Raw genomic sequence first — 12,059 nt, 5'->3', positions numbered from 1 at the left:
GGGTGGGCCAATGATGTGTATGGGTTTAACATGGCGTGTATGCGACCGCTGGTAATCCAGGAGCCCACAGTGGACGTGGTGTCGGCCAGGCACGTGGTTACCAACTCGTGCCTCCTGAAGGTGTGTGTGACTCGTATTTTACTTGGAGGACAAGGGAAAGGTGCAACGGTTCGGCTCACAAATGTTCAGATCTCGCTACCGTCAGAATCAGTCAGCCAGTGTATTAAATGATGACTATGTAGTATAAAGAAGAGCAGATTCATTCCTCAAGCTAACCGACATCTATCACACTGCAATCTTTTGGCCTGTCACTTGCTGAATTTGCCTTGTGCACAAAGGACAAAACCAGTCGTGACAGGCTGAATTTAAGTTCTAAACTATATGGCTCCTTACACGGTGTGATAGATGTCAGTTAGTTTGAGGAATGAATCCACTCTACTGTTTATGATGTGATGACTGTGTAAGGTTCCTACTGTGCCCTTTTCACTAGATGGCGATAGCTGAGCAGCATCGGTGACCAAAATTGCATTTGTGTGACCTTTGACTAATTCAATCCTGGAACATAATGCACTGTGCAAAAGTGTGATTTGAAAGGCAACAAAACATTAAAAATATTGTTCTTTGTCTATGAAATTTGTTGAGCGACATGTCAAATATCTGGTCGCTCATCAATTGCAGCATCTAGTGGAAGGGGATGTAACCACCTAAGTTTCAGCACTTTTTATACAAACACAATCTGCCAATGTAGCTTAAGTTACAGAATTAGAGAGCTAAAGGCAGGCAAATACGTTGGTAAAGAATAGACATCCAGTAGTAGTAGTAGTAAGCCTTTATTTAAACTCGAAAGCTTGTTCGGTTACAAATGACCGCTTTTCAACAAGGTCGAGGGTGAGGGCGGGGTCACGGATTACAAATCAAACCAAAATGTAATACAAAATCAAAACAAAGTGCAAATCAAAATATAATACAAAAATAAATAGTAAATCATCAGTCCGTTATCAGTCCAAGTTCCTTATCATACTTCTAAATGTTCCCAATGACTGGACTGCTCGTACATGTGGTGGCAAGGAGTTCCACACAGTCGCCCCCGAGTACCTCAGTGACCGCCTGTACACTTCCAGTTGGGGCCTCGGTATGATGAGGTTGTCCAAAGTGCTCTGTCTGGTGGATCTGGAGGCTGCGTCTACAGGAGGCTGGGGGTCAGCCTGATAGACTTGCTGATGAGGTAGTAAGATACGCCAAGAAACAGTAACAGTACTCAAACAACTGGATATGATTTTGATTTTGGAAATGGTCAGATATTTTAGGTAGCATGCACTACCTACTGGTGTCTCCAGATGCTACCTGAAATGTCTGACCGTTTCCAAAATCATATGCAGTTGCTTGAGTAACTGTTTTTTGGCGAATCTACCTAGGGCCTTCTTAAGTTCTGTGTTGAAATACGGTAGACGTGTGAGTTTGAAGGTGTGGCATTGCCATGCCCGCCCCAACCCCCCCTGCCTGTTGTATGTTGTGTACAGGAGGTGGACATCAACACGTGTAAGATCGAGGATCTGCAGTTCACCTCGCCGTTCTGTCTGCAGTGTCGGCGTAACGACTACGTCCATGCCCTGGTCTGCTTCTTCAACGTGGAGTTCACCAAGTGCCACAAACGCACCGGCTTTTCCACAGGTACACCCTCTCCCCATTGTTCTCATTAGGCCATTTGAGCTATGCTGTGATTTGGACCCCCCTATGCTGTCTTTCAACTAGCATAGGGGTGTTTTTTTTTGGGGGGGGGGAATCTTTAAAAAATTAAATACAACTTTAGAATGAAGAGGAAGGAAAAACCTTAATTACACAAAATCTGTCCCTGAATAAGTGAGAAATAGTGTTATGAGTTTCAAAATTTTTCAGGACAGCGAAACTGAATTTTCCATTTCCAAGTCCATTTTCTGGTCATTCTTTTAGCGAAGTAAGATGAGTCAGCCCTATTGTGTAGTATACTGATACCTGCAAAAATGCAATGTTGCTGATGGAAAATGCGTCATTGTGTTGCCTTGTTGGCTGGTTCAAGCTATCTACTGATGGTACCAAAAAAAGAACATATTGCTTGCTTTGGGGTTGTTTCTAACACATGTACATGTACATGAATAGATTGATGACAAAAATGTGCAATAAATGTTAATATCTGGCAGAATTCCTTATCCAGAATATATAATATCAGGGAATGGAATGGACTGAGTGAAACCTTAAAAAACACAGAAAGAAGGGTAGAGAAAACTGGTTGTCAGATCTTCTGTGGCACCTCAACCGCCAAATAATTAGACTAATGGATAGGTGAGATGAAGGTTGTATGGTTGTGTGTTCCTGGCTGCAGCCCCAGAAGCCCACTACACCCACTGGAAGCAGACAGTGTTCTACATGGAGGACTACCTCACTGTGAAGCGGGGGGAGGAGATCTACGGAACCTTCAACATGAGGCCCAACAAGAGGAACAACGTAAGAACACTGCTAAATGCACTGTTATCACCCCCTTTCAACTAAGGCAGTAATTGTTGAGCAACCAAATATTGTAAGGCCTAGCCAAAAAATGTTGTTTCCTGTTTCCCGACTGACCCTTGACATTTTTGGGGGTGGATCCCTAAAGAAAAGTCTAAAAAGAAATTTAAAAAAAGATAATCCCTACCTACCGACCCTGTTTTTTTTTCAAGACTGAAACAGGAAACACAACTTTTTTTTCCTAGGCCTAACTAGTTCAAACTACTTTATTGATAAAAGTAGTTTGTAAAATTGTGTGTTTTGTTATTTTTCAAATCATGCTTTTACTTGTGGGATATTCTGAAATATAGTCATACAGATGCAAGTTTGGTCGCTCAATGTTCAGAAATCTCCCTCCAGTTGGAAAGAGGCCTGAGGGAATATAATGGTGGTCACAATTCAGAATTCTGATTTCTAAGTAGGATTTGGCATCTTTGATTTCAAAGTTTCCCTCTTTTTGTTCTGCCATGAGTTGGGTTGTGTGATCTAACATGGTCATACCCATGTATATTCTAATAGACCATTATTATTATCATTGATATATGTGATTGCCAGAAGTAGAAAATGATTGATGGTAATGAATGATATTAATTGATGCTTTCCTTTACAGAGAGACTTGGACTTCAGCATCGACGTGGAGTTTAAGGGGGAGCTGGGAGAACTGTCTGCCTCCACCAACTACAAGATGCGATAGAGACGTGCCCAACCCCCCCTGCAATATTTCTGAATGGTCTAGCCCAGCATCGTCGCAGGGGATTCTGGGATATGCCATCCAGAAAGCAAGGATGTAAGGACACTTTGACCTTTTTGACGGGTTCAATTGCATGCTGGGAAATGCAGGGCACTATGGGTAGCATAAGGGGGAAATATCATTACCGTGACATTATAGGTTACACAGTATACTTTTGCTACCCATAATACACTGCATCTCCCAGCATGCCTTGGGATCCGTGAGAAGGTCTAGTAGGCAACCGCAAAAAAAATGACAACACTTGAATAATGAGACTTCCCAAAAACTGGTGAAAAGTTTTTGACTTCTAGTCCATTTTTAGCAGTTTGAAAAGAAAATCAGCAATTTCTCACCAAGACCTAACCCTCTAACAAGAACAAGTCGTTCACATATTATTTTGATGTTGGAGAGAAACATTTGAAAATGGACAAAAACTTCTCTGAGATATTAGAATTTTACAACAGGAAGGAGCATTTACACAAAAGATGAGCATCAAAAACATTGAAAGGAAACATAAAAAACGTAAAAGGCAATTAAAAAAAAAGTAAAGGCTACTACGGTATGACAAAAAGAAGAAATTTGTAGGAGTTACACAGACATCATGTATTTAAGAAAACTATACTTAATATTACATTTTATATTTCCTGTAAACTCGTGCAAGAATTTTGATGGTGAATCAATGTTCTAACAAAAATCTTATACTGCTGTAATAGCTGAGATACACAATCATGTGTTTCAGTATTAAGAAATTCATGATTGCTCCTTACATGTTAACAAACCTCACATCATTAATAAGTATATTCTCTGTTGGTTACTATTGATAACTTACCACAAAAACTTGCTTGTTCAGGTTAAGCTTTGAGGACGTTGTGTGTATCAGCCAGTACAATCTTTGTACAAATGTATCGTTTCTTCTTATTATTATTACGATGAAATACTAAAATCCCTAAACATCTTTTGTAAGAGAACTAGAAACACATGAATAGTAATATCAGCATATACATTTTGTACAGTTCATACATGTACACCCCAAATTCACGCAATGAACCACCAAGGACTACAAGTAAGAAGAAAGTAGATGAAAGATACATTCTTGTCCCAGGCAGTGAGCTTGACCTTCGTGTATCAGGATTTTTTCCAGTTGTATGGCATCATATTCAGGACCAAAGAAGGGGGAAACATTCTAGTTTGGTATAAGAGGGAGAGATGCCACCTTGTTTTGTATCAAATATCTTACGATAAGCCGTTATTTGTGTAATATTGAAGTCTTTTTAAGCCCCACATGTATCCTTGTTTTCCCCCTAACACTCCAAGACAATGTTATGTATACAGAAATGAATTATACTGCTGAAAGTGACCAGCTCACTTTTAAAAGTCAACCCCGTAGACTTAATACTTTAATTCTAGCCTGTATTGTTTAGTGTACATGTCTGTAAGGAGCTGTAAGTGTCGGCCATGTGTATGTAGGTAAAACTTTAACGTCACAGTCTCATTACACACTGCGCATGGCACCTATCACTGTGATGACAGGTTTTTGAAGTTTTCAATAAAGTGAGTCCATTTGAATATTTCTGGAGGAAATATTCTTTTTTTTTCCCATAGCAGCATTTACTCCTAAACATCCCCTTGCCAGCTACCTTCATTCATGGTCACAGAAAAGCAACACCTGGTTTGGAAGTCAGTTACATGTAGTTATTGCAGAAGGGCCATCTGTTGAATAATGGTGATACTGCAGTCTCCACAAATTCAAACTGCTAGAGTTGAACGATTTCATACCTTTATATATAAAGGAAACAATCTGCAGACTGAATTAGAGTCAGACTTTACAGTACATCAATTAAATGGATAAAATCACAGCTTGAGAAGAAGCGAGGCAACACGTGGAGAAGCGAGGCGACCTTTCCACCTTCAAGGCAAAGTCTGTACACAGTTTTTGTCTGCGGGCTGATAAGCGCTAAAGTCCGAGATGCTGGAGGGCTTCAGTGTACGTGGTGAATTGTCGACCCATCATTATTCTGCAGGCCCTTCTCTGCACCCACTCCAGGGCGGCTGACTGTTTGTGAGTTAGTGAATTACATCAGTTTCTTATATTCTCCCCAATGACCGTCTTATTTTAAACAAAGAAAGCTATTCTAAATTATGCAAATCAGTGGATTGGAATAAGTTGTGTTTGATGATATTCATATTTACTTGACTTCCAAATGCCTCAGGTATGAAACTCCTGTCATTTACCAGTATGGAGTGATAGAATGTTTTCATAATAATGCAAATTGGGACACAATTTACACAACATCTGCCAATGTTCCTCTAAATTACATATGTCACAAGTTTGAATTGTCCTATCATGGAACGCAGAATGGTTGCGTTATTTCCATATGCTTTGTGTATCGATATCGGTACAACAAGGCTGAAAAATGAATTTCGAGCCCTGGTTACTTGGACAGGAAATTTGCATCCTACATACATATGGTGCAAAAAATGCGCCACCAAACGACTGAAGTTATTGCAGGAAAACACGCATCCAGCAGGAGCAAACGCGTGAAGATGATGCGAGTGTTCTGAGTGTACAAATGCATTGGTTTCTTTCATATGTGGTGATATTTCGTTTGTAGTAACGACCAGGAAGAAGCCAGGTTGAAACTTTCATGTCCTTGGTGCTGAAACTAAGCAATCCCTGAGAAATGTTGTACAATCGGATTCAAACATTGACCTTGAATCATTAATCATTCATTAAGGTGTTTTCCTAAAGAATAAAGGTTTGCCTGAAAAAACAGGTCATCAATTTTTTGACCCTAAAATCACAATTCTGCACATTTCAATGAGAATGAGCCATAAATGAGCTTAAAAGTTATAGATTTCAAAGAGTCAATCGGGTGAATCATTGAGGTAAAGAATGGGAGCATTAGGATACTGTAATTTAGTGTAAATAACACAACAATGGAAACTATGAGGATACTGCAAATCACACAACAATGGGGGTACAGTCAATAACAGTAAACTGGTTGTCATGAAGGAACAAAAATTAATAGACTTTGTAACATTGAACCAATTAAAAGTCTAGATTTTGCTAGCCATAAATCTAGTAATATTCCAGTCTGTTATTGTCTTCTCTTGTCTTGTCAGCAGGGCCCTAATTAATTTTGTAATAGCCACAGGCTAAGTTGCAATTGGGGGCAGCCCTTGGTTGTGTGTGTTGAAGAACCAAACAATCAAGAATCTAACTAACATTTTCCCACCAGGTCACATAATAATTGAATGTAGCTGCTTAAGTGTACAAATATCCCTGTTTTATAGACTGATTTCAGTATGTTTCCCCATGTAAATGTATTAGAAACAGTAGAGCCTCCTGTGTCTTTGCCTTCTTTCGCATTCTTTTGCCGGCCATCCTACAACTAGCCGCCCAGAGACGGTTTGTACCCACCGCCATAGGATGGCCGACAACAGAATGTGTAAAAAATACTAAAAAAAGGGTATCAAAGCTCCCACCCACCAGGAGGCGTGCACAGTAATAATAGAGCCCATTAAACAACAATGTCCTTGAAACCTGACATGTTGACGTTTGCCCTCAGGCTTTGTGTTAACTTGAGTCAAACAAAACTGTGCTCACTCAGGTATGACCCGGAAGTACATGTTAAGTGGGAAAGTGCAGTCAGAATACAAGGGGAAACCCAGAAGTTTTGCCTACGCATTGAGATACAGAAACATTTCTCTACACATGTACTGAAGAAAACCTAGAGCTTTTACTTCTAATGAGGGAAACAGAAAAGTCTCTAGCCAAGCAGGTTCACAGGTCTGGAGTCTCAGACATCCAGGTGAGATTTAGGCACGTCTCAGACATCCAGGTGAGATTTAGACATGTCTTAGAAGGTGAGATATATTCAAGAACTTAACAACCATTCAACTTCACAGTCACAGGTTGCAGTGGCTAATGGGCCAGGGGTTCAATGATGAAATTACATGTGTTTTTGGACATACTTGTGTTAACAGGAGTGCATTTTTAGTCAACAAAATGTGTATAATGACTACAAATCAAACATGACAATACCAGTACATAATTATTGTCTTCTAAGGCCTGATAAGTTAAAGGACCTGACCTAAAATGGGATTTTATTTTGTTTCCACAGATCATGCAGCAACTGTATAAAACACAAAATGAGGGGAAAAAAGGTTTAATTCTCCAAAAACTTAAAATATGTGAACACAATTGAGTTTCTTAAAACAAACTGAACTGGAAAATGACTACGGCATCAATATGGCAAGCCTGGCAAATAAGTTACAGCACTTTCAGTTGTATCTTGACAGGCAAGACGACCATGAAGTTGTTTTTGTGCATGCACTTAGAGAAGCCATAGTTTGTATCAATTATGCCATGCAAGTAGAAGTAATGAAAAGTCTTGGAGACCTGCATCTTGAGAAAGGCAAGTTAAGTAAAGATTCAGCAGAGTTTGAGAAGGCTGTTGCCCTGTATGCTGATGCCTTGCTGCACTGCACAGATCCAGACAAGTGGCAGAGACTTGTGACAAATTGGACAAGGAGGGTGGAAATATTGAACAGACTTATGCAGAAATGTTGGTGACTGCTATTGCAAACAAAAATGTCATCTTAGAGCTTGAGGTTCTAAAATCTCTTGGTGATTTGTACTTCAAAAAAGGCAAGAAAACTTTGAATGTATCCCAGTTCTCCAAGGCAGCTGCCATGTACAACAAGGCCCTGACAACATGTGGAGATCCTGAGACAAAACAGACCTTGGTGCATCGTGCCTTGTACATGGTTAAGATCTGGGAAGGAGTGAGGAAGGTGAGTAGTTTTGGGCAGGCCATTATTTGGCCAGTTCACTTTTTTTTTTTAGTTTAAAAAAGTAATGTAGCTTCTTTTTGTATAAATGTACAATGTGATGTACATTTCAATGTCACATCCAGAGGTTCTTAAAATTAAGTCTTGTATCGTCTTATATTTTCCAAGACTGAAGAATTAATACAGTACATGTACTATAATGCGGTGAAGGACCATTATCCGACCATATTATATACATGTACATGTAAAATTCAATATGCGGACATAATATCTTGCAGCAAACATCACGATTAGCAGAGAAGCACTTTGCAGCTGCACTCAAGAAGGTGCATGTGAGAGGTAAGGAAATAATGCCTATACTGCATGTAAATTAACGTTATACATATTAACTATGCTGGCATATTTATACAAACATGAGGGCACAGAGACACATTTTTCTTGAATGAACATTGTAGGATATATTGTAAACTACAATGTATGCTAAGCCTGGCAATCCTTGATACATCTAAGTAAATGCCAAGGGCTGTCACTCCACAGATCCCACAGTCCAGCAGTACCAGAGAGAGGTGGAGCCCATGTGCAAGTTGGGGGATGTCTACAGTAAGCGAGGTCAGCAGACAGGAGACGGGGGAGACTTTGTCAAGGCGGCAGCACTCTACAATGCAGCAATAGCCAGGTCAGAGGATCAAGTCCTCAATGGTAACATAGAAATAGCTATCAAAGAAGTAGAGAAGTCATTTTTCAAATGTATCTTAGGCATTCATAGCAATGTTAGCCACAATAACACAGAAAAACACAAGAAACAGCTGAGGGAGATGCGGGACCAGATCAAGCTGGAGATGGAAACCATTGGCCAGCAGCTGGATCCATATGTACATGATGAGGATGACCCATGCGTCAAAGAGATAGAGGCAAAACGAGCTCAGGCTGTCAGGCATTTGTTTGAGAGAATTGCAAAAGAAAGAAAGGAGTTCATCAGTCTGCTTGTAGAAGAGTGCATTGGGTTAATGGGTCCCTCTCCCTGTAAGTATGCCCTGATAGGTTTGGGTTCACAGGCCACAGGACTGGTAACTCCATACTCAGACCTGGAGTTTGCCATCTTAGTAGAAAAAGAAAGTGAAGAATGTCTTGTGTATTTCCGTAACATCACCCACTATCTGCACCTCAAGGTAGTCAACCTGGGAGAAACCATTATCCCAGCACTGGGAATAACATCTCTCAATGATTTCTACTCTAAGAACCCACTTGACGACTGGTACTATGACTCTGTTACACCACGTGGGTTTGCATTTGATGGCTCCATGCCAACGGCAAGCAAGACTCCACTGGGCAGGCAGGGAACTATGAACAAACCACCCAGTGAACTCATCTGCACCCCACAAAACATGGTCTCAATACTACAAAATGATGTCAGGCTATACATGAAGGAAGGATATCACCTTGCCACTATTTTGAGAAACCCATGCCTGATAGCAGGTGACAAGGATTTGATTGACACATACATGGCCATTACAGTGGAGATACTGCAAGCTGATGGGGGAAAAATGACTCAACAACTGGCACAGGAGATATTAATGGAAAACTGTAGCATGTACAAAGGTCTTAGATTAATCACACCCAGGCTAATTGATGTGAAGAAAGACATATATCGTTTCCCATCATTAGCAGTAGACTGTTTGGCACTGTCTTCAGGCATCATACCTACCACAGTTTGGGAGACAATAGACAAAATGGAAGACCAACAAGTGATCAGTCCCAACAATGCACACCACCTGACAGTGCTTACCAGCATCTCAGCAGAACTCAGACTCAGAACATACATCGCAACTGGTGGACAGAAGGAAAAGCTGTCAGCTTTGACTTTAATTGAAACAGAACAGCATGGACAGAAAATATCCCTACAGACTGATGATCAAGAAGAAACTCCCCTGAAACAGATTTTCTATCTGCCTAATGAAAAACAGCTTTTCAGATACTATTACACAGCAATCCCTCTTAGAATTACTCTTCCAGAATGGTGTAAACAAAAAGCACTTCCAAATTCATTCTCTGAATTTTATGTGACAACAATAAAAGCAACAATGTACACTGAACTAGGCAAATATAGCCAGGCTATCAGCTGCTACCAGGAAGCTCTGAAGGAAGCTGAGGGAAATGATGCTGAGAAAATTTTCCTGCTTCAAGGGCTTGGACTTTCTTTGAGCAGAATGGGTGATAATCAGGGGGCAGTCATTCACCTTAAAGAGGCTCTTTCATTGGCACGTGCCTCTGATCAAAGTATCACAAGTACAGACACTGCCATGTCACTAAGAGACTTGGGTCAATTGTACAACCATATGGGCAATCACAAAAAAGGAATCAGCTACCTTGAACAGGCACTGCAGATGTACAGGATTATCTATGGTCTCGGCACAGCACATTGTTACATTGCCATCTTACTCAACATGCTGGGGGCAGCCTACAGTGGGCTTGGCCATTATGGAAAAGCAATGAGCTACCTTGAACAGGCACTACAGATGTACAGGAGTATGTATGGTGAGAATACAGCACATCCTGATATTGCCAGTGTACTTAACAATCTTGGAATAACAAGGAAACAATTGAGTGATTTAAAAAATGCCCTCAGCTACCTGGAACAAGCCCTGCGGATGAACAGAACTGTCTTTGGTTATGGAACAGCACATGTTGAGATTGCAACATCACTTGGAAACCTGGGGGCTATCTGGTACAGTCTGGGTGATTACAAGAAATCACACAGCTACCATGAACAGGCACTAGTGGTAAACAGGAGTATCTATGGTCAGGGTACAATGCATCCTCACATTGCACTGTCACTCAACAACCTGGGATTAGCCTTGGATAACCTGGGTGAAAAACGTAAAGCTATCAGCTACTATGAACAGGCATTGCAAATGCATAGAATTATCTATAGCAAAAATACAACACATCCTGACACTGTCAGAATACTCAACAATCTCGGCGCATCCTGGGATTCCTTGGGTGATCACAGGAAAGCAATCAGCTACCATGAACAGGCACTGCAAGAAAGGAAGAGCATCCATGGCCATAGTACAAAACATCCTGACATTGCCATGTCACTTATCCACCTGGGTCAGGCTCTGGTCTCCCTTGGTGATTACAGAAAAGCAATCAGCCACTATGAACAGGCTCTACAGATGTACAGGAGTATCTATGGTCAGATTTCAGATCACAGCGACATTGTAGCCTCACTCAACAATCTGGGAGGAGCTTTCCAACTTCTTGGCAAGTACAGAACAGCAGCCTGGTATTACAAACAGGGACTGCAGATGTCGAGGAGAATCTATGGCCAAAATAAGGCACATCCTCAAATTGCTGAGTCACTCAGTGGCCTGGGTTCTGCCTTTGACCAACTGGCTGATTATAGAGAAGCAATAAGTTGTCACAAACAAGCATTGCAGATGCGTAGGAGTATCCATGGTCAAACTGCTGCACATCCTATGATTTTATCCTCACTCATCTACATGGGGTCAGCGTGGCACCATCAGGGTGACAAAAAAAAGGCCATCAGCTACTATGAACAGGGTCTGCAGATGTGCAGGAGTGTCTATGGTCAGAATACACCACATCCTCAGATTGCCACACTACTCAATAACCTGGGGTCAGCCTGGGGTGAATTTGGTGACCACAGCAAAGCAATCAGCTTCCTAGAACAGGCACTGCAGATGGAGAGGAGTATCTATGGTTTGACGACTGCACATCGTGAGATTGCCAACACACTCAACACCCTGGGTATTATCTGGCAGGCCCTTGGCAACAACAAGAAAGCACTAAGTCTCTGCCAAGAAGCCTTGGCTATGGCAAGGCAGGTTTTCCCTCTAGACGAAACCCACCCATTGATAAAACTAATTGAAAGAAACATTGCTACAATCCTATCTTGAAAGTTAATCTGTGTTGGTAAAACAACAGAACATATAGATATGACAGGTGGCCATCAAGCCTCAGCATCCACATACAAACCTCAGTATAGACATTA

At 41.0% G+C, this 12,059-nt stretch overlaps 2 protein-coding genes across 2 annotated transcripts; both read left to right on the top strand.

Annotated features, from left to right (window-relative positions):
- The first annotated feature begins 6 nt into the window (after positions 1 to 6).
- LOC109470897 (protein arginine N-methyltransferase 1-like) lies at positions 7 to 3,749 on the top strand. Its single transcript, XM_019769997.1, has 4 exons — positions 7 to 120; positions 1,521 to 1,671; positions 2,360 to 2,481; positions 3,131 to 3,749. The coding sequence occupies exons 1-4, from the start codon at positions 31 to 33 to the stop codon at positions 3,212 to 3,214; spliced, it is 447 nt and encodes a 148-aa protein (XP_019625556.1). The 5' UTR covers positions 7 to 30; the 3' UTR covers positions 3,215 to 3,749.
- A 3,158-nt stretch (positions 3,750 to 6,907) lies between these two features.
- Positions 6,908 to 12,059, top strand: LOC109470877. Its single transcript, XM_019769957.1, is given in 5 exon segments — positions 6,908 to 7,062; positions 7,375 to 7,749; positions 7,752 to 8,047; positions 8,323 to 8,383; positions 8,582 to 12,059. Coding segments are annotated over 4 exon segments (3,987 nt in total). The 5' UTR covers positions 6,908 to 7,062; positions 7,375 to 7,502; the 3' UTR covers positions 11,965 to 12,059.

Source organism: Branchiostoma belcheri, unplaced genomic scaffold (assembly GCF_001625305.1).
Source record: "Branchiostoma belcheri isolate BF01 breed outbred unplaced genomic scaffold, Haploidv18h27 scaffold239, whole genome shotgun sequence".
In the NCBI taxonomy this organism is placed as follows: domain Eukaryota; kingdom Metazoa; phylum Chordata; class Leptocardii; order Amphioxiformes; family Branchiostomatidae; genus Branchiostoma; species Branchiostoma belcheri.
Note: the sequence above shows the minus strand (reverse complement) of the source record. Positions and strands in the feature narration are given on the sequence as shown.

Coding starts and splice junctions, on each gene's coding strand:
- LOC109470897 (XM_019769997.1), top strand. CDS start 31: ATGGCGTGTATGCGACCGCTGGTAATCCAGGAGCCCACAGTGGACGTG. Junction 1,672..2,359: donor ACGCACCGGCTTTTCCACAG/GTACACCCTCTC, acceptor TCCTGGCTGCAG/CCCCAGAAGCCCACTACACC. Junction 2,482..3,130: donor GGCCCAACAAGAGGAACAAC/GTAAGAACACTG, acceptor TTTCCTTTACAG/AGAGACTTGGACTTCAGCAT.